The following is a 19,801-nucleotide window of genomic DNA, read 5'->3' on the forward strand; positions in this document are numbered from 1 at the left end:
AGGTTTGAATGTACGTGATTTGTAGTAGCTTTAATAGCATATGGAGCGTACCGATTTTTCTATTATTGGTATGTGTTATTGGAAGGGGAACATTGGATTCATTTAGACTCGTGTATGTAATATATACACACACATAATATATTGCTGAGCAGTAACTACGTCAGTAATACGGAACTAATAAAATTTGTTTCGTATTAGTACACTGATTTTTCCACACTTAGTATATATTATCGGAACTGGGATGTTGAATTCATCTGAACTCATGTATGTAATATAAATATATAAATATAAATATATATTTGTATCTATATAGATTTATATATATATACATAATATATTTGTGGATAGTAGTTATGTTTGTAATATGAGTGTAACAAACTTTGTTTTGTATTTTTTTTGAGTTTTAGTTTTTTTTCCCTTTGCACTTTAGATTGTTTCAGTTGATTTATTAATATAACTAATTTTCCTTTCATGTTTTCCTAGTATTTCCGAAAATAGAAAGTATATTATATGTATACAAATACGTATATACATATATGCACATACATATACATATATAGTAGCAGAGCCCCTGAGCGTTTGGGGATTCCGCCGCGGTTAGTATATAGGATTGATGCCTTCCTCCAACCCAACTCAACTCAACCCAAACCTCCAATCCAATCTCTCATCTTCGTCATCTCCGATCAATCGAGTGATTGATTCATTGATCCCAACCCCGATTGATCTCCGCAACCTTACACTGCATTGCATCGTCTTCTCCAAGTATTACTTCGACAGTAGTCCGCGATCATAATGTCAGTAGCAGCAGCAGCTAGAGCTCTCCTCGTTGTCGTGGCTATGGCGGTGCTCGGGACGGCGCACGGTGCCATCGGCACCCCATCCGGGCTGTGGGACCTCCGAACCAACTACATCCGTTGGGCTTCTAGCATCAGCTTCCATCACTAATGCGCTAATAGTGACGGATTCAACGATGATCCATCACTAATGTGTGACACAGGCTGAGATTCGATCAAGATCTGTCATTAATGAGAGGTCATTAGTGAGGGCAAGGTAATGACCCGTCACTACTATTTTAGTAACGGGTCACCTCAAAGACCGTCACTAATGACTACCCATCACTAACGTTAAAGTCATTAGTGACGGATCGTAGTTGTCACCCATCACTAATGTACTGTTCTTAGACTGGTAAAGATAATCTCGTGATCAACATCGTTAGTGACGGGTTATGAGGACACCTGTCGCTAATGTGAAAGTTATTAGTGACATGTGTCCTTATCACTCGTCACTAATGAGTGATGTTTACTATTATCCTCTGCACCAAACATCACAACTAGACAGTGTTTGTCCGCCAGCTGCTCGGCAAAGGAACTTTTTTTGCGGTTTTGTTGAGGACCAATCAAATCTTGATGATTTGAAGTTGAGATTGTCCCCAGGTCTTTGAAGGTTTTCCTCCCCCTCTCCTCCTCCTCTTGCTCATATATGTATGGTGGATTCTAGAGTTTGATTTGGAATCAATAATTTTGCTCTTTCTCCCAAATCTTGACACATGTGGATTGTCCCCTTTGGCCTTTGAAGGTTTGTATTCCCTTTCCTCCTCCTCTTACTTCAATTTGCTAGATTCTAGGGTTTGAGTTGGTGTTTACAATTTCTTCTTTTCCTAAATCTTGATATGTATATAGTGCAATTATGTTAATTGTATTCATAAAAGTGAATTAGTGTACATGCGTAACCTACGTCTCATGTTTGGAAGTGCTTGATTATAAATATGACTTGGTAACTTGTCATATTTATAAGAAGATGCTCTCGAATTGTCCATAAAATTTGGACAGTTCGAGGATATGTGGCCCGAGTAGTAGGTTTATGTGCTCTTGTATGATTATAGAGAGAATTTTAGTACCATCTCCCTGTTGTTCTCCGAATGCACAACCTCTTGGCTCGTTATCGAGATGTGTATTTGGAGAACAGTAAGGAGGTGTTGTCAAAATTTTCTCTAGAACCGTACAAGAGCATAGAAACCTACTCGGACCATATATCCTCGAATGGGATTAGGACGTATATTTGCCTATGTAAAAATTAGCTAGGATCCTTCGCTGCATGTTAATTGTTGGTATGAATCTCACTAGAACACACGTACACACTTAATTTAGTTAAATTGAGTTACAATTTTTATACTTATTCTAGCTACCATGTCGTTTCTATTAACAATGAATATTTTTTCAATTTGTAGATGTTTGATCAAAGTTGGATGTATCTTGATTGTTGTACTTGTAACGAGTACATGAGCGGGGTGAAGTCTTTCATGAGTGTCGCGGTGGCGGATATGAATAAAACAACAATGTGGTGTGCTATGATTGCAAGAATGAGAAGAAGTTCCTAAAACCTGACAATGTGTATCCTTACTTGTTAAAGCGTGGATTCAAAGAGAGATATCACATTTGGAACAAACACAGCAAGGAAGACCTTAAGAACGGGGAAATGGATCATGTCCTTCCGGACGACAGTATGGATCAAGAACTCCCGCCAATCGGTGATATGAATGATTATCTTAGGGATACAGACATATTAGGATTCAATGATGACTACATCAATTTGGTGGAGAATGTGGACCAAATGACGCGTGATGCTAAGGGGCATGACGAGCATAGTGATGGTGACTTTGCCAAATTCCAGAAACTAGTGCGAGACTTGAAGGATCGAGATGTCGCCTAGAAGGAGGGTGAATAGATGTTCCTGAAAAAAAATTAAAACTTTGCAGCAGATTAAATAGAATCTAGAACCTCCGGATTCAATTCGGAACTTCCGGCCTTATCCAGAAGTTTCAAGCTCAACCCGGATATTCCGGTCACATAGATCGAAATTGGAATTATACTAAACTTAAGCAAATCTACTTGAATCCAAGTGTTAGCACAGATGATGTTTCCAAGCCTTTTTCAAAAAGCACATGCATCAATAAACTCTCCAACAAGTAGATCGGGACAAATTCTCCAAAAGTCAACACGAATAAGAGCGAACACAAGAATAACACATGTAAGCATTGAAGACAAGTGATTTGTTTACCGAAGTTCGGATCCAAGGATCCTACATCTCCATTGATGAGCTCACAAAGAGCTGGATCTTTTTTAACCCTTTCCCTCACCGTGCGACCACGAAGATCGAGCTTAAAGCTTACACAATGTCCTTTTCCCTTGGAGGCAAGGAGGGCATTCACAAACTTTCTTGCGGCACACAATAAGCTTAGGTGCTCACTAGATCTCACACTTGCAATCCCTCACTCTACTCTCAAATCCTTCCAACAATTGAAGCTTAGGTGAGTTGGGAGAGTTCTAAAGGGCTTTCAATGCTTTTATATCAAGTTTGGTTGGCTTTCAGTGAGTGAAAGGGGTGAGGGGCTATTTACACCCAAGCCTCAAAATATGACCGTTACAGAGTATTATGGCATAACCTAGAGCTTCCGGGTAGAACCTAGAACTTCTGGCTTAGCACGAGGCCTTAGCAACTGAGGACCCCAACCTGGAACTCCATTCGGAGGGTCTGGTGAAAGTCACCAGAATCCAGAGGTTCCAGACCCATCTAGAACTTTCAGGTTGATTAGAAAAAACAAACTGAGCACCCCAGCCCGGAGCCCCATTTGGAGGTTACGGCAACCTGGACGTTCTGGATTGCACCTAGAACTTTCGGATACACATAACTTGATAGCAAATTCTGGTGTACGTGGGGTGTCTTGTGTCTCTCATAATTAGTATAAATAGGTGCTTTGCGCACTGAGATATCTTCAAGTCAATCTATGTGCATCCCTCTCGATAGTACGACATACATATACTTAATTTCAAAAAATAAAATAAATTTAAATCTATTGAGTAGCGACATGCCGCTTCTCTATTCTTTTTTAGGGTCCATAGCGTCTTTTAACTTCTCCATGAGACTAATACATGTTCATAAACTCATTAAACTTCATTAGTTCTTTGATCGCTTGTCGTCAATTATCAAAAACCCACACAGGGGGCCTAGATGCACTTTTCTCTCTCTTTCTTGCAAAGCCCCAACTTGCCTTTATAATCAAATGTCTTTCTACCATGCTCATTTTGATTTGCTGACTTAAAAACAGGGCACAATTTTAAAGCTACTATGAAAGTACGGCCTTGCTACCCAAAATGTTCTTCTTCTTCCTCAATTTTATCTTGCCCTCTAGAGCCGGAAGCCACTCCCTTCTCTTCCCCTTTATTTGCACCCCTTACTATGAAAGTACGACCTTGCTACCCAAAATGTTCTTCTTCTTCCTCAATTTTATCTTGCCCTCTAGAGCCGGAAGCCACTCCCTTCTCTTCCCCTCTGTTTGCACCCCTTCCTCTCCTAGGTGGTAAAGCACTACCACAAGCTGTATTAATTGTTTGGGTTATCTCTTCAATGCGAATGCTGCTTGACCGTGATGTCGGTACTTTCCGAGCGACCTTGCGGGCGCCAAACTTCACATGGCCACTGCCACCTTCCTCTGAATCCAGCAACTACGATGGTTGGTCACGTGGTGCTTCAGCTTGAGGATCTTGTCATGCTTTTGTCCTCCTTTGGAAAGTTGAACCATCAAACCTTTCACTCACCATCTCTAACTTCCTTGAGAATGATATGGAGGATATGTTTGAGATAGGGAATTGATCGAGCAAGAATTGGATTTAAAGAACATGATCTAGGTTTAAGTTGCTGGACAATCCATAACTTTCGGGTTTAATATGGAACTTCCAGATTGCTCGAGCATGGGTAAGAATTAGGGATTTAAAAGATTTAACCAAAGAAATCACAAACCCTTATAAAACAAGACTCTATGATAGATAAGGAACTAATCCACCAAAACAAATCGACTCTAAGGCTCTACATTGAGAGATCGGGAAGATTAGTTTTGAAAGATACCTTGAAGATCAATTGATGAACCTGGAGTCCAATCGGAGGTTAGCCTGAAGTTACCGACCTAGGGAGGGATGACTTGGGCAAAGAACTTGAGATCTTGACGATGAAATCCAGCTTGTGTTAACCTGACAGGGCTAAATAGAGACTAGTAACTTCTAAAATCCAGAACTTCCAGACTGAGGCTAGAACCTCTGGGTTTTGGAGGATGATAGATAAGATTTTGAAGGTGTTGGATCTTGAGATCGATTTTGATCTTGAGAGATTAGATAGTTAGACATATAAGAAGTTTTACCACTTGTGATCAGCTAACAAACAACAATACATAACAATGATCATAAGTAGCAAAACATGATCGTAAGATCAAAGAATCAAATCTTTTGAAAAACACCTCTAAAAAGATTTTCGCAAACTTCTACCTACCAAAGCTATTAGACTAGAGCAATCAATTTTATGCAACATATCAAACTATGTTACTAGAGTCTTGGATATTTAGCTCACTTCTCAACTCACAAAATATTTGCTCGTCTAGTAGCTTGGTGAGAATATAGGCTAGTTGTTTTTTGATTTTCACATGGAGAATATCGATGCCCCTTTTGATTGAGTGGTCTTTGGAGAAGTGATATCGTATGCCAATATGTCTAGTTCTTGAGTGTTGGACGGGGTTGTTGGCTAGCTTGATGGCACTTTCGTTGTCGTACAAAAGTGTAACTTTGGTCATGTTGTAGTCAGTCTCTCAAAGTTTGCCTCATCCAAAGTAGTTGAGCATAATAAGCACCCACTGCAACATACTCGACCTCGGCTGTGGATATGGCTACGGAGTTTTATTTCTTTGAGGACTAATAGACCAAGAACCTACCTAATAATTGGCAAGTTTTTGATGTACTCTTCCTATCCACTGTGCAACCAGCATAATCAGAATTCGAATAGCCAATTAAATCAAAGATGAAACATTTATGATACCATAAGCCAAGGTTAGAGGTATGAGCCAAATATATAAGAATTCTCTTAATGGCCATCAAATGATACTCTTTTAGGACGGCTTGAAATCTTGCACGCATGCACACACTAAGCATTATATCGGGCCTAGATGCACAAAGGTAAAGTAGGGATCCAATCATGGAGCGATATACCTTTTGATCCACGGTCTTGCCTTCTTCGTTGAGGTCGAGATATCCATTTGCTTGCATGGGAGTTTTGGTAGGCTTGGCATTGTCCATGTCAATCTTCTTAATCATATCCTTGATATACTTAGTTTGACATATGAATATCCTTTACTTGAGTTGCTTGATTTGAAATTGTAGGAAGAACTTCATACCTATTATTGACATCTTAAACCTCTTGGTCATAATCCTACTAAAATCTTTACAAAACTTTTGATTAGTAGAGTCAAATATTATGTCATCGATATATATTTGGCATATAAATAAATCAATATAAACTCTTTTAGTGAAGAGATAAGTATCGACTTTGCCTATCTCTATCTTACATCACCCTATCAAAGAAGGAGAAAATTCCTACCCCCATCTTGTATCACCCTATCAAAGAAGGAGAAAAAAGAATTTTGCGATTTCTTGCACTATGTAAAAGTTCCATCTGGTTACTCGTCCAATATTAGAAGACTTGTTTTGGTGAAAGACCTTAAATTTGTTGGCGGCATAAAGCATGATTGCCATGTGATGTTGAAACAGATGATTGTGGTTGGAATTAGAAACATGTTGCCAATTAGTATTTAAGAGGCTATCATGAGCTTTTTTTTTCAATGCAATTGGTCAAAAGGTACTCGATCTAAAAGTGCTAGCCAAGATAGAAAAATGACACTTCGAGACTCTATGTCTTCTTGAGATGTATTTCCTACCATCCATTTTCGATACTATGGTCCATCTTATAGCTCATCTTATGAAGGAGGTTTATTTCCTTACCCCCGTGTTCCTGTATCAGATATATCCATATGAGAGATTCATGGACGTTCTCATGTCGTACGTAAGTACTTGAGCTTTGCTTGAGGGTTGCATCGCGCAGGGTTACTTTATAGAGGATGTAGTGGACTGGTGTGTTAATTACACAGACCTAGATAACTCAATTTGGGGAAACATGCAATTACTCCTGAGCCAAAGGCATACGATCAAGCTCATTTCCTCATGTTGCAACAAATAAGCGAAGTGGTCCCATATATCGACGAGTACAAGTAGTTGCTTCTTCAAGAGAATCCAGGCCGGACCGAAGCTTAGCTTGCGAAGCAACATATACAAAGGTTCAACACTTTATTTTGAGATTGAATCAATCAATCGAGTACTCCTACAAGTGATTTGATCAGAAAACTAGCACCGGACCCTATATACATAAGTACAACATATCATGGATACGATATAAACAATTACATATTTTACATGGTTGTCCAAGATCAGAAAAGTACATACCAGAACAATGGTGTCCGTATGGATGCTTATGATAACAACATGTACAAGAGCACATATTATAGTCAGATAGAGGAGATTTGGGAACTGGATTACTAGGGATTCAAGGTACCCCTACTTCGGTGCCGTTCGGTACACAAGATAAAGGGTGTTATGAAAGGAAAGTATGGATTCACTAGTGTTAATCTCAAATTTATCGGATATAAGGACGGACCTTACATACTCACTAAACAAGTTTCCCATATGTTTTATATGACTGACATGACAAATAAGAAACTTCATGTGATTCTTGTTGGGAAAAGATGGATCATCAGAGTTGAAAATGTGGTTGATGAGGACGAGTATAATCAATTTGATAAAATCCCCCATTTTACTACTAAAATCATGCCACATGTTGCACAGAATAAGAAGATCTCATACCTGTGTTCCGACCACAACAAAGTGATCTATGTCAAGAAAGCACGAAACTGACCAGTACATGCCAAATGATGCATGAATCAATGTAACCTTAAATTTGTAATATTTGTAATATTCAATTAAGTTTGAATTTCATGTTGATTGACCCCCTAAGTTTGAATCTATGAAGTTAGACAAACTTTGATAGGATTTTATGAATTTTCAGGAATTTTGCAGAATTTTGATGAATTTTCATGAATTAAATAGTGCACAATAGTAATTTTGCAATAATAAATAAATTCATTTAGAAAATAATTAAATCATAAGGAAAAAAATTCCATTTTTAAAAGAAAATATACCAAAATCCCTCGAAAAAGTCATTAGTGACGGGTTATCTCTATGACCTGTCGCTAATAACTTCATGTCAGTGACATGTCATAAATATAACCCGTCACTACTGACTTTCAAACCACACGCGCCCTGGCCACACCTCCCAACCACACGTCCAGACCACACGTCCTGATCACACGACCAGACCACACGTCCATACCACACTTTTAGACCACGCGTCCAGACCAGTCATTAGTGACAAGTGATACCAGTCATTAGTGACGGGTCATCTCTATAACATGTCACTAATGACTTCATCGTCCAGCGAGTTTAGTTTTCTCATCATTGGATTATCCAGCATGCATATCTCAGTGTTCTTCCCAAAGTGGCAATCACCGGATCATCCGGCACTCATATCTTCAAATCGGCTCTTTTTCACATCCTCCTGGACTTTAGTCTGGTGTTCTTTCTTGTCATTAGCGGATCATCTGATGTTCAAAAATTTTATCAGGTCCACATGTCATATCTAGATCTGAGTCATGGTCTCATAAGTGACTGGTGATAAACTCATTAGTAACGTGTGTATTGTTTCCGCTGTCACTAATGTAAAGGTCATTAGTGATGGGTTGAAGCTACAACCTACCACTAATGACTTTCCTATATAAAAGGGTGCCAGAACCCTAGTCCCAACATTCCCTAAGTCATGATGCCTCCTCCTCCATAACCGCCCCTCCTCCTCGTCGTTCGACGCGCGACTTCGCCGTTTGGCTCCCCTCCGTCGACCCTAGAGCCCCAACCATCGCCACGTCACCTCCTCCCTAACAAGCACCCCGATGCTAAGGAGCCCGCGTTGTCGTACTCTGCGCCCTCGTCCACCACAGTTGTCACTGAGGACTACCACCACGATGTTGAGGAGCCTGTGCTACCGTGATCTGCACCGCCATCATCCTCGTCTGTCGAGGTAGGCCTCCCGGCTCCCCCTCCGACTCCTCCTCCCCTCCGATTCCTAAGGTTCATGCTGCTTGATGATGCTAGGTTCATACTGAAATTGGACTTGATCTATTAAAATGGTCACTGATGATAGGTTCATTCTGGAATTGTACTTGATCTATTAAATTGCTCAATGATGCTTCCTATGTAGATATCAAGTAATGTCATGGTCACTACTTGATCTGATCTAATATGTTGATTAATTATCTGTTATATTGAGTCCAACTAGTGATGTATTAGAACCTAGCAGTTAGGGAGCAACATTGAAATATATCTTGGGGCCAATTGCTCATATATGACTGAGAGCACATTGATCAATTACACTTGCAGTTCTGTTTTTCCATATGCTATTATTTCACATATGTTCCATTGTTCCATATGTTGTTATTTCCTAATGTGAGTTTTACCTTGCTGTCTCTTCCATATTCTATTTTATTCTTGTTTATATGTATGCATATTGCACAATAAATTGATGATGGCTAAAACTAAATTTGTAAGAAAATCCTAAAGATGAACCCAGGTTGTGTAACCAATGTCTCCTATTCGGGAGTGTATGATTATATATATAACTTGGTAACTCGTCATATTTATAAGAAGATGCTCCCGAATTGTCCATGAACTTTAAACAGTTTGAGGATATGTGACATGAGTATTAGGTTTATGTTCTCTTGTATGGTTCTAGAGAGAATTTCAGTAGTATCTCCCTGTTGTTCTTTAGATACACACCCTCTCGGCTCGTTGTCAAGACATGTATATAGAGAACAGTAGGGAGGTGATGCCGAAATTTTCTTTAAAAACATACAAAAGTATGGAAACCTACTCAGGTCATATATCCTCAAATGGGATTGGGACTAATCTTTGCCTATTAGAATCAGCTAGGATACTTCATTTTAGATAATATATACATCATATTTTCATAAATTCATATAAAATGACTATATAATTGTATCTGCATATTTGTATCTATTAGATGACTGCCAACGAGTCTTTATCGGGATCCTTTGACAAATGACAAACTCCTAGTCAGATGTCTGCACAACCAGATCCCAGTGGAGCAATAGTACGAAGTCCAAGGGCACAAACAAAGTGACCGACAGACAAGATTACCATCATAAAAATTGATGATGATGGCATGCTTACAGAGAAGAAGGCTCTGCAGATGTTGCAGAAGCTTGCAGGCCTTAATGGAGAGGGTGCCATTAACCCTTCCGAAGTTCGATGATCTCACTGTGGCTCAAAAGAACGCCATGTTTAATGATGACGTCAATACATTTCTAGAGTTTTCGGAGAACATGAAGGCGAAGGGTTGCAGGGTTGCTATGAAAATGATCGCCAAACTTTGGAGAAGCCACAAGAGTAACCTTGCGAACGAGTATATGACAAAAGAGTTGTAGCTCTTCAGCAAGTATTCATATATGAAAAGGGATGATTGGAAAGCTTTTGTGGGGTTGAAGAGCTCAGAGTCGTTCCAAACAGAGAGTTCAATAAAGAAGTAGCTTTGGGCAAAGAACAAGTAGAATCACAACCTGATCACAGGCGGGTACGTGGGGAAAAGGGATAAATGACAGGTGGACGATAAAAAGTTAGCCAACAAAGACCATGTGAATCCTTGGTTGCACCTAGGAAACAAGTAAAGCCCTTCAGGGCATGAGCGCATTAGTGATGGGTGAAAATATCACACATTACTAAAAAAGTCATCAGTAACGGGTTGTAATCTCACGCGTCACTGATGACTCACTCATTAGTGACAGGTGTATTTACCACATGTCATTAATAGCTGAGTCCCAGTGATGGGGTACTGTTACTACCCGTCACTGGGACTCGATCATTAGTGACGGATGATAAATGCACCCATCACTAATGATCATCATTAGTGATGGACAACAGATCTGCTCAGGCCATAAAAAGAGATGCACGCTAGTGACGGGTCTGAACTGTGACCCGTCACAGGTGACCGTCATTAGTGACAGGTCAAAACTCGTTACTAATGGGTCATCATTAGTGATTTGTTTGGAGTGGCGAGTATGAAACACATCACTAATGATAATTATCACCCGTCACTAATGTACTGTTCTAGCATAGTGGCTGTCATCAAATCCATCATCTCTCAACTAGCTCGTCCTCTCATAGTTGATTCAAGGCAACTAAAACTTTCTATGAAGATAAAATTTTTCCTATGGTACTTGAGAAGAGGGGAAATCCTAACCAAAGATAACATGGCTAAGCGCAATTAGAATGTAATCGAGTATAAAATGTTACTTTTGTAATCAAAATAAAAGCATACAATACATATTTTTCTATTGTCATTTTGCTAGATCGGTTTGGCGTATTATCCAAAATCACTCTTGATATAAACATGCCCACAAATATTACTCACATGATGGGTGACTGGCTAGTGGGTGTTGAACATAAACACAGGAGGAAAATTTTTATGGGTGTAGTTGTGCTTTTCTAGGTTATATGGCTATGTTGTAATGATTTTTTTTTTTTTGACAAAAAACATTTCTTTTATACATGCGATCTTAAGAGGTTCTTACTGGCCAAGTCATTGTTTTTTACTAAAAAAGTGGAGGTCATGGAAGATGTATGCAATGTGTGCCGATCCTTGAAGGTGGCGGTTATGGTGATCTTCGCCAAGAATAGGTGATGATTTCATAACAGACTATGTGATCGATAGTTTAAGCATCATGTAGTGTGTTCCTTATTACTCTATTCAGAACTTCAACGATATATTGATTTGATGTAATAATGAATTAGGCTATATGCACCTTAGGTGTGCAGAAGCTGGAGCCTTTTCCATTATCTAAAAAAAAATCTAGAGGCGCTTGCCGTCTCGATGGTGGCAGCGGCGTGTCCGGCGCCAGCTACACTGAAAACTGGAAAGAGGAGATCAATTCGAGGTGACTGCCTTAATTCGAGCCGAAGAGAACTTGAACCCTGATGGTAGTGCGTATAACCGCAGCCTCCACTTTAACAAGTGGCAATCTTGATCCAAAAATGACGAATGCACGGAAATATTATATTGTCGTACGTTCTGCATGCTTTCTCGTAAGACCTGAGGATAGCTAGCTATAGCAATTACATCACATATTGTTGCCATTGGTGCTCCAATTAAACGTAGTTGTTGAGTCCAGTGACACCGCCGTCGACGTGGTAGCTGAAAGAAAGACGCGTTCCATACATGTTGGCAGGACTAGGTCCTCTTATGCATCTCTGGTGCATCATACACGCACACCTGCTGCTAATTAACTTGACTAAGTACTAGGTTAATTTGGCCACACGTTTAAGCAAAAGCTAAGCTAATAGACCATGTCAGACATGCCAACATGCCAGCTCCTCTTTCTCTCTCTATATATATATATACACACACACACACTCCATGCACAATTCATGGGCCATCGAATCGATCGTCTCAACTAGCTAATCATCTCGTCGTTGATCCGAAGTCAGCTAGCCCAGGGATGATGGTGAGGGTACACGCACCTCTGCTCGCCGTCGTCGCGGCCATTGCGGCGGTGTTTGGGACGGCGTCCGGCGCCAGCTACACCGTCGGCGAGCCCGGGGGCTCGTGGGACATCCGGACCAACTTCACCGCCTGGGCTTCCTCTATCGACTTTCACCCCGGTGACCAGCTCGTGTTCAAGTACCCGGCGTCGGCGCACGACGTGGTGGAGGTGAGCAGGTCCGGCTACCGCTCATGCTCGGCGAACCCCGTCTCCATGCCCCGGACCGGCAGCAACACCGTCCTGCTCGCCGCCGTGGGGAGGCGCTACTTCATCTGCGGCGTGCCTGGCCACTGCGACGCCGGGATGAAGCTGCAGGTTAGGGTCGTGCCGGCCGGCTGCAACAGCCCCTCGCCATCGCCGCCGTCAGCGGAGGCAACGAACGGGTCGCCCGGGTGGAACGGCACGCCCGGCGGCCTCTGCCTGGGCGACTCGCCGACGACCATCATCACCACCCCCGGCGTCATCTCCTACGGCTCGGCGCCGGGGTCTTCAGGCACTGTCAGCTCTGCACTTGCCATCATGCTGCTGCTGCTTGGCCTCATGTTCTAGCTGGATTGTTTCTTTCATGCTAGATGCCACAACAACATAGCAATATCGTATTAGTATTACAAATCATGTTTCTGTTCCAAAGATTCATGCCAGATGTCTAACTTGTATCACATCACAAAAATGACTTAACTTTGGAGGCTGTTGACGATATATAGATGTCACATAATTTGACATTGTTGCTATGGAGAACAAGAACGAACATTCCTCTTTTCTCCACAAAAAAAATATTGTACAGCCATTGAAGGGGTAGTACATAGACTCTACAGGGCGCCACAAGCGTCAGCTTTCTCAGTCATCAACGAACTACCACATAAGAACAATAGTTATGCCGCATCAATGGATGGAACAACTAGGGACTTCGGTTGCGATGAATTCAAACAATGCGAGTGCGACCAAAAGATCAAAGCGATTATGCAACAGGCGGGCATGCTTCGCTGTCCTTTGAGGTGTCGACTTCAGAAGGTGGCATGAACTGCCACATTGGATATCCCGGGTAACCGACAATGGGCATCATCAGCTTCTGCCCCGCAGCTTGCCCCTGGGCATGGAAGGGTGCTAGTGGCGCCTGCGGGAAGGGTGCCGACATCAGAGTGGGATGAGGCATGTAGGTTGGAGTTGAAGTCATAAGCTTCATCTGGTGCTCTAAGCTCTCCTTCTCTACTTTTAGCTTCTGCTTCTCTTCACGAAGCTCATCCTTCTCTGCCTGAAGTTAAAAGAAAGAATGATCATTTAACACCCATTACAGATCATAGAAAAAAGTCATCAGGAAAGGAGCAACTTTGGCATCCTCAAGAAAACTTTTCCACATGTGTAGGAAATCAATTACTTGACAGCAATGAGCCCAAGCAGTAAAAGAGATCCATATTACACAGTATAATATACAAACAATGAATCAGTGATATGCAAACTTGCAGTGCATTCTAAGACAGCGTGATACGGTGGACATGTGATTTCAAAAAATTATAAGTAGTAGAAAAGCTCGAAAGTTCAATTGCATCTATTGTTAAAAATGGAATGTCTTCTGTGAGCAATGCATGCTATGCGTTCCATGGTAATATGCAGCATCACCATATAGGTAACCAGCTATGCAGTTTGTGGTAATCCAATTGCTGATTTGTAGTTTGTGACCATAATTCACATCCGAGAAAAGAATTTTATGGCCATGATGCTAACAGGTAACCAGAAATGTCTTGGATGAGCTAAGCAAGAGCAGTCAAAGTCTATCCATATGTAGATCATAGGCTAGCATAAAGCATCGCCACCCTAAGACAAACATCTTATTGTCATAGACAAACACAAAAATTCCACTGGACAGCTTGTGGGAACGTCGACCTAATAGTAGGTCACCAATCACCAAAAAGGATAAATTATATCATTCCCCCAAAAATGCGATGGATCCATGAGTAATTTGAAGTGTATTCTGACTGTAGAAATAAGCATTTGGTAAATCACCTTTAGTTCTTTAATCTTTTCTTCAAGACTGTCCTTAGTATCCTTCAGCTGCTGTGCTTCCGTACGAAGCTGAATAACCACGCGAGTAGCATCACTTAGGATAGCAGCTTTGTCAGCTTTTACAGGCTTTCCCGGTTCCAAAGTAGACCCCAATTCAAGAAACCTAGCAATCATAAAAAAACATTTAGGTCAACGACAGGGCAATTCATCTTTCACAGTCTAGTGTCAGCAAAATTGTGGTTATGATTTACCTGTCGTTCAGCTTGTCCCTTCTCATTTTTTCCCTGCAAGCTTTCGATGTTGGCCGACCACCGGATACTGACCTTAAACTGCGACTTGCAATAGACTTACAATTACAGAACTGATGACTGGACACAATGAGCTAATATGCATACTCTAAGTTATGGAGTGAAATAACAGCCTGACCGTTTATTACTGCCAGGCTCCTTGAACACATAATTGGTGTTTACATGGCTGCCCACTTCCACACTGTCAAAACAAGGGGGGAAATTGATTAGCAATTCTGACTCTACATAAAAAAAAAATCCCAGCTGCTACCTAGTTTCTGCAACCAAACAACCGAAAATCATTCATCACATAAATTAATCAGAAAACAAGCTACATGTAAAGCATCTGTCTCTGGCCTGCCCATATGCAGTACACTGCTTTCACTAAAGCAAAAAAAAGGGGGGAACAAAAGCAGCCATCAATGCAAATTTACACGAAATTGAAACATAACAATTGCTACGGCCTGTGCTACAGTCATTTCATATAAAAACATACATGAAACATCGTGGGTTCAACATTTGACTCAAATCCCCTCAAACATGATTTCCCAATTCATGGCCATAACAACCCCAAGCATCGCATACTTATTAACGTTATGACAGGTACCCCAATTCCTATCAAGGCATCAAGTACCTCCATGGTCCTTGTACACCAACGAATCATCTATACAGATGAAGTTCTCCATTCCACCCTCCACAGCCATGGTCTCTGGAACGCAGGAGCAACTCCGTCTACCAAAAGAACAATTCCTGCTGCGCAAGCTCACCAATCTGTTCCGCTAGCATCCGAAGCAACCTCGGCGTTCTCGTTGGTAGCACGAATTATACAGTACAAGATTCAGATAAAGAAGACCCCTTTACGACTCGATGCACATATATCATCTATCCATATAACCCTCGAATCCCGATAAAAATCCATCCATCCGGTTGTACGACCAGGCGCCCGGAATTTATAAAATCCTCTACAATATTCATCGCAGCGAAACAAAACGCCGCGCGACGCAAATGAAATCATCAAATGGGTCGCTCAAGATTGACGGAAACGGAAGTAGAATTGTACGGTGGATAAAGCAGCTGCATCTGGAAGCACGGATTTTTGGGGGGGGGGGGGGGGGGGGCGGGGGGGGGGAGTGACCTGGGGTTGGATGAGGACGGGGAAGGTTCCCACAGGAAGGCCCCGCAGGCTGCCGCGGGGAGGTCGTCGAGGATGCCGCAGTCGAGGAACCAGTCGTCGCCGCCGCCGCCGTCCGCCGGAGGGAGAGACATCGCCGCCGGCGTCGCAAAGGCGAGACTTTTCTGCCCGTTCTTTGTTAGTTCCTGGATCTTTTGGTCCCTCTCGACGGCGATGGAGGTTGGGAAGGAAGTGGGTTGCACGTGCGGATGACAGGTGGGCCCATGCGTGTGTTGCGTCGGGGATGGCAATTTGTTTTGGGTTTCTGTGTGGCTGCGGGAGGAAGGTGAGATTGTTGGGGTGACGTGGCGCGACGTGGTTGGAGGAGATTTTTTTGTTGCGATTTGTAATCTCTGGCCTCCTAGGCTCCTAGCCAAGACAACCGCACCATGTGAGGAAGGATTAGTTTGGGAGAGTTTCTACACTAATTTTTAAGTATAGTTAGTGAAAGTTTTGTTAAAGTAATTTGTAGTTTTTGATTTTTAGAGTGATTTAAATAAACTAGATGATAAAAATTTAAAAAATAGTTTTCTCTTATTTACTTTCATTGTATAATCATTTCATCCATAAAGTTTACTCTGAAAAATTACTTTTAAAATCAGAAAAAAACTCTATCAAATAAATAATCATTGTGAACTCTTCCCGCTATTAATTAGATCTATAAATACCTCACCCACAACATGTACCTTATCATCCTATCAACCACGATAAAAACGGTAGCCTATCACCTATGAAAGATCCAGATGACAATATGTATCTATCGGTATCTCGTCTGCTGATAGTTTTTTTAACATTTACATATACTATTTTAGTAATTTTTCAAGAATGAACAATATTTTTATAATTTTTTATTAAATTAATATTATTTTAAAAAAACCTTCATCCCTCGGCTGGCTGCTGATGGTGAACCTGAGACCAATCGGCAAAACCCGAGCAAAACCCCCGCAGCAAATCCCACCTCGCCATGGAGTTGCAGCAGCTCGCGCCGCCTCTCTGCAACCTCCGCCTCCTCTCCTCCACCCACCGCCCCAAGGCCTCCGCCACCGCCGCTCCCTCCACCTACTCCTCTTCCTCGGAGCCCCTCAAGCCCCGCCCGCGCCTCCCGACGCAGCCCCACCAGAAACCCCTCCCCAGGCCCAGCCCTGCCCGCCTCCCTGCCCTCTGCGCCACCATCGAGCAGCATGTCGCCTTGGGCCGCCACGCCGAGGCCCTCCACTTGTTCCGCCTCGCCCGCGCGTGCGCACCCTTCGCCCCGCTGCCTGCGCCCACGGACCACGCTCTCGTCACCGCCACCTCCGCGCTGCGGGAGCCCGGCGCCACCGCGTGGCACATGGAGAGCTCCGGCTTCGAGATGGACGTGTACGCGCACAACCGCGTCCTGGGTATGTACCTGGCGTGCAGGATGCTCGCGGAGGCGCGGCAGGTGTTCGAGGGAATGCCGGCCCGCACCGCGGTCACGTGGGGGATCATGATGGTCGGCCTCGTCGACCGGGGCCGCGCTGGCGCTGTTTTCGCGGCTATGGGGGGAGGCAGGCGTGGGCGTGGGGCCAAGGGCGCTCGTGGTGGCCGTCCGTGCGGCCACCGCGGCGGGGTCGTTGCGACCTGGGCGGCAGCTGCACTGCTGCGTTGCCAAGATGGGGCCGTGCGACAACGACGGTAACCAGCGCCTGTCATGCGCGCTGCTTGACATGTACAGCAAGTGCGGGCGCATCGACGAGGCGAGGTGGGTGTTCGACGGGATGATGCCTCATCACAGGAGCGTCGTGGCGTGGAACTCCATGCTGGCGGCTTACGCGCTGCACGGGTGCAATGAGGAAGCGTTGGAGCTGTACCATGACATGTGCGGGAGTGGTGTCGATATGGATCAATTCACGTTCTCGACGATGCTCGGGGTCTTTGCTAGGTTGGGGCTGCTGGAGCACGCGAAGCAGGCCCACGCTGGCCTGATACAGAGAGGATTGCCACTGGATGTTGTCAGGAACACGGCGCTTGTGGGCTTGTATTGCAAATGGGGAAGGATGGACAATGCGAGGAATGTCTTTGAGAGGATGCCTATCAGGAACGCGATCTCTTGGAACGCTCTGATAGCGGGCTATGGCTACCATGGCATGGGGGATAAGGCGATCGAGATGTTCGAGAAGCTAATAGCTGAAGGGATTGCACCTAACCATGTGACGTTTCTAGCAGTACTGAATGCATGTAGGTTTGCTGGTCTTGTTGATAAAGGAAAGAGGATTTTCCAGTTGATGACTCAACATTCAAGAACGAAACCACGGGCTATGCACTATGCATGTGTCATTGAGCTTTTTGGTAGAGAAGGCCTACTTTATGAAGCCTATTCAATGATAAGGAGAGCACCTTTCACCCCAACTGCGAACATGTGGGGGGCCTTGCTCACTGCTAGCAGGATCCATAAGAGCATGCATCTCACCAGATTAGCTGCCGAGCAGCTACTGGCGATGGAACCGGAGAAGATGAACAATTATATTGTGCTCCTCAACTTGTATATTAACTCTGGGAGGCAGAATGATGCCTGCAAGGTGGTTGAAGCACTGAAGAGGAAGGGTTCATATATTAGTAATGCTTGTAGCTGGGTCACAGTCAAGAAAAAAGATCACAGGCTTTTCTTTAAAGATAGTTTCCACCCACAAAGTGCTGAAATATACAGTAGGCTACATACATTAATGGAGGAAATAAAAGAAGTTGGTTATGTTTCTGAGGAGAATGAGTTGCTCCCTGATATTCTTCCTGGTGACCAATAGACTTCGAAAGTTTTCCATAGTGAAAGACTAGCAATTGCATTTGGCCTTATCAGCACATCTCCACATGCTCCCTTGAGAATCACACAAAGCCATTGTTTGTGCCACGATTGTCACCAGGTAATTAAGTTTGTGACAAAAGTTACAAAGAGAGAAATTGTTGTAAGGGATGGTAGCAGGTTCCATCACTTCAAACTTGGGATCTGCTCTTGTGGCGACTACTGGTAATTGGGTATGTAGAACTATATAATAGTTTGATATTGGGTTTGTCTAAATGCATGCTATCAACTGTAGTTTGCTGGCAATAAAACTGAACAAAGCTCATTAGATTAATCAGCAGCAGTGTTCTTTTTTTCACTTTATGGATTATGAAAAAAATGTAAAGTTGTATCATATTATTCAACCGCAAATTTCACTTTTAATATCTGATTTGGTTATATATATATATATATATATATATATATATATATATATATATATATATATATAATATGCTTTGCTTAGGCATGAACAGGAGTTCTTATCCTGCAGTTATTAAGCTAATACATATTTTACTGACAGCTAATCACTCTTGATATTCTGAAGCCAACTCTGGACTGGAAATAACTTTGATTAATTAGGTGAAAGCACTTCGATCGACCATGATGCTTTGGCTGCTCTGTTAATGCAGGTGTTATGGCAGTGGACGGTGGATGACAGCAGGCTTGGTAAGTTTGGAGTTGTTTAGTTTCTTAAGGATTTGAAATAGTAATTTACAAGCTGTATTCGTATTGATGTGATCCATTTGCCCCCTTTCTTTTTATCTATTCATTTTACTGTCAGCATAACATCTTGCTTGTGTGGTAAGCAGCATCTGTATGCCTTATCTCTGTAGAAAAGCTGGATGTTGTGATCTGCTAAGTAGAAAGTTGTGATCTGCAAAACAAGATCAATAATTTTTCCTGCGTTTCCACTAGCTTTACAAACCTTGTGTAAAAGCAGATCTTTAAAAGTAGCCTGAATATGTGTTGGCCGGCTTTCACATTGGAGATGCCAATCTTTACATGTG

General features: G+C 42.6%; 2 protein-coding genes and 1 pseudogene across 2 annotated transcripts; 2 read left to right on the plus strand and 1 right to left on the minus strand.

Annotated features, from left to right (window-relative positions):
• The first annotated feature begins 12,429 nt into the window (after positions 1–12,429).
• Positions 12,430–13,108, plus strand: LOC133899043 (chemocyanin-like). Its single transcript, XM_062339944.1, has one exon. The coding sequence runs from the start codon at positions 12,491–12,493 to the stop codon at positions 13,082–13,084; it is 594 nt and encodes a 197-aa protein (XP_062195928.1). The 5' UTR covers positions 12,430–12,490; the 3' UTR covers positions 13,085–13,108.
• Positions 13,109–13,205: 97 nt separating this feature from the next.
• On the minus strand, positions 13,206–16,209 carry LOC133899042 (transcription factor ILR3-like). The gene is made up of 5 exons (XM_062339943.1): positions 15,959–16,209; positions 14,963–15,025; positions 14,788–14,865; positions 14,537–14,699; positions 13,206–13,787 (listed from the first exon to the last, which is right to left on the minus strand). The coding sequence occupies exons 1-5, from the start codon at positions 16,087–16,089 to the stop codon at positions 13,494–13,496; spliced, it is 729 nt and encodes a 242-aa protein (XP_062195927.1). The 5' UTR covers positions 16,090–16,209; the 3' UTR covers positions 13,206–13,493.
• Positions 16,210–16,885: 676 nt separating this feature from the next.
• LOC133898732 (pentatricopeptide repeat-containing protein At5g50390, chloroplastic-like) lies at positions 16,886–18,981 on the plus strand (annotated as a pseudogene).
• The last annotated feature ends 820 nt before the right edge of the window (positions 18,982–19,801 follow it).

Source organism: Phragmites australis, chromosome 18 (genome assembly GCF_958298935.1).
Source record: "Phragmites australis chromosome 18, lpPhrAust1.1, whole genome shotgun sequence".
Lineage (NCBI taxonomy): Eukaryota > Viridiplantae > Streptophyta > Magnoliopsida > Poales > Poaceae > Phragmites > Phragmites australis.

Coding starts and splice junctions, on each gene's coding strand:
- LOC133899043 (XM_062339944.1), top strand. CDS start 12,491: ATGATGGTGAGGGTACACGCACCTCTGCTCGCCGTCGTCGCGGCCATT.
- LOC133899042 (XM_062339943.1), bottom strand. CDS start 16,089: ATGTCTCTCCCTCCGGCGGACGGCGGCGGCGGCGACGACTGGTTCCTC. Junction 15,026..15,958: donor CCGTCCTCATCCAACCCCAG/GTCACTCCCCCC, acceptor TTGTTTTGACAG/TGTGGAAGTGGGCAGCCATG. Junction 14,866..14,962: donor GAGCCTGGCAGTAATAAACG/GTCAGGCTGTTA, acceptor TGCAAGTCGCAG/TTTAAGGTCAGTATCCGGTG.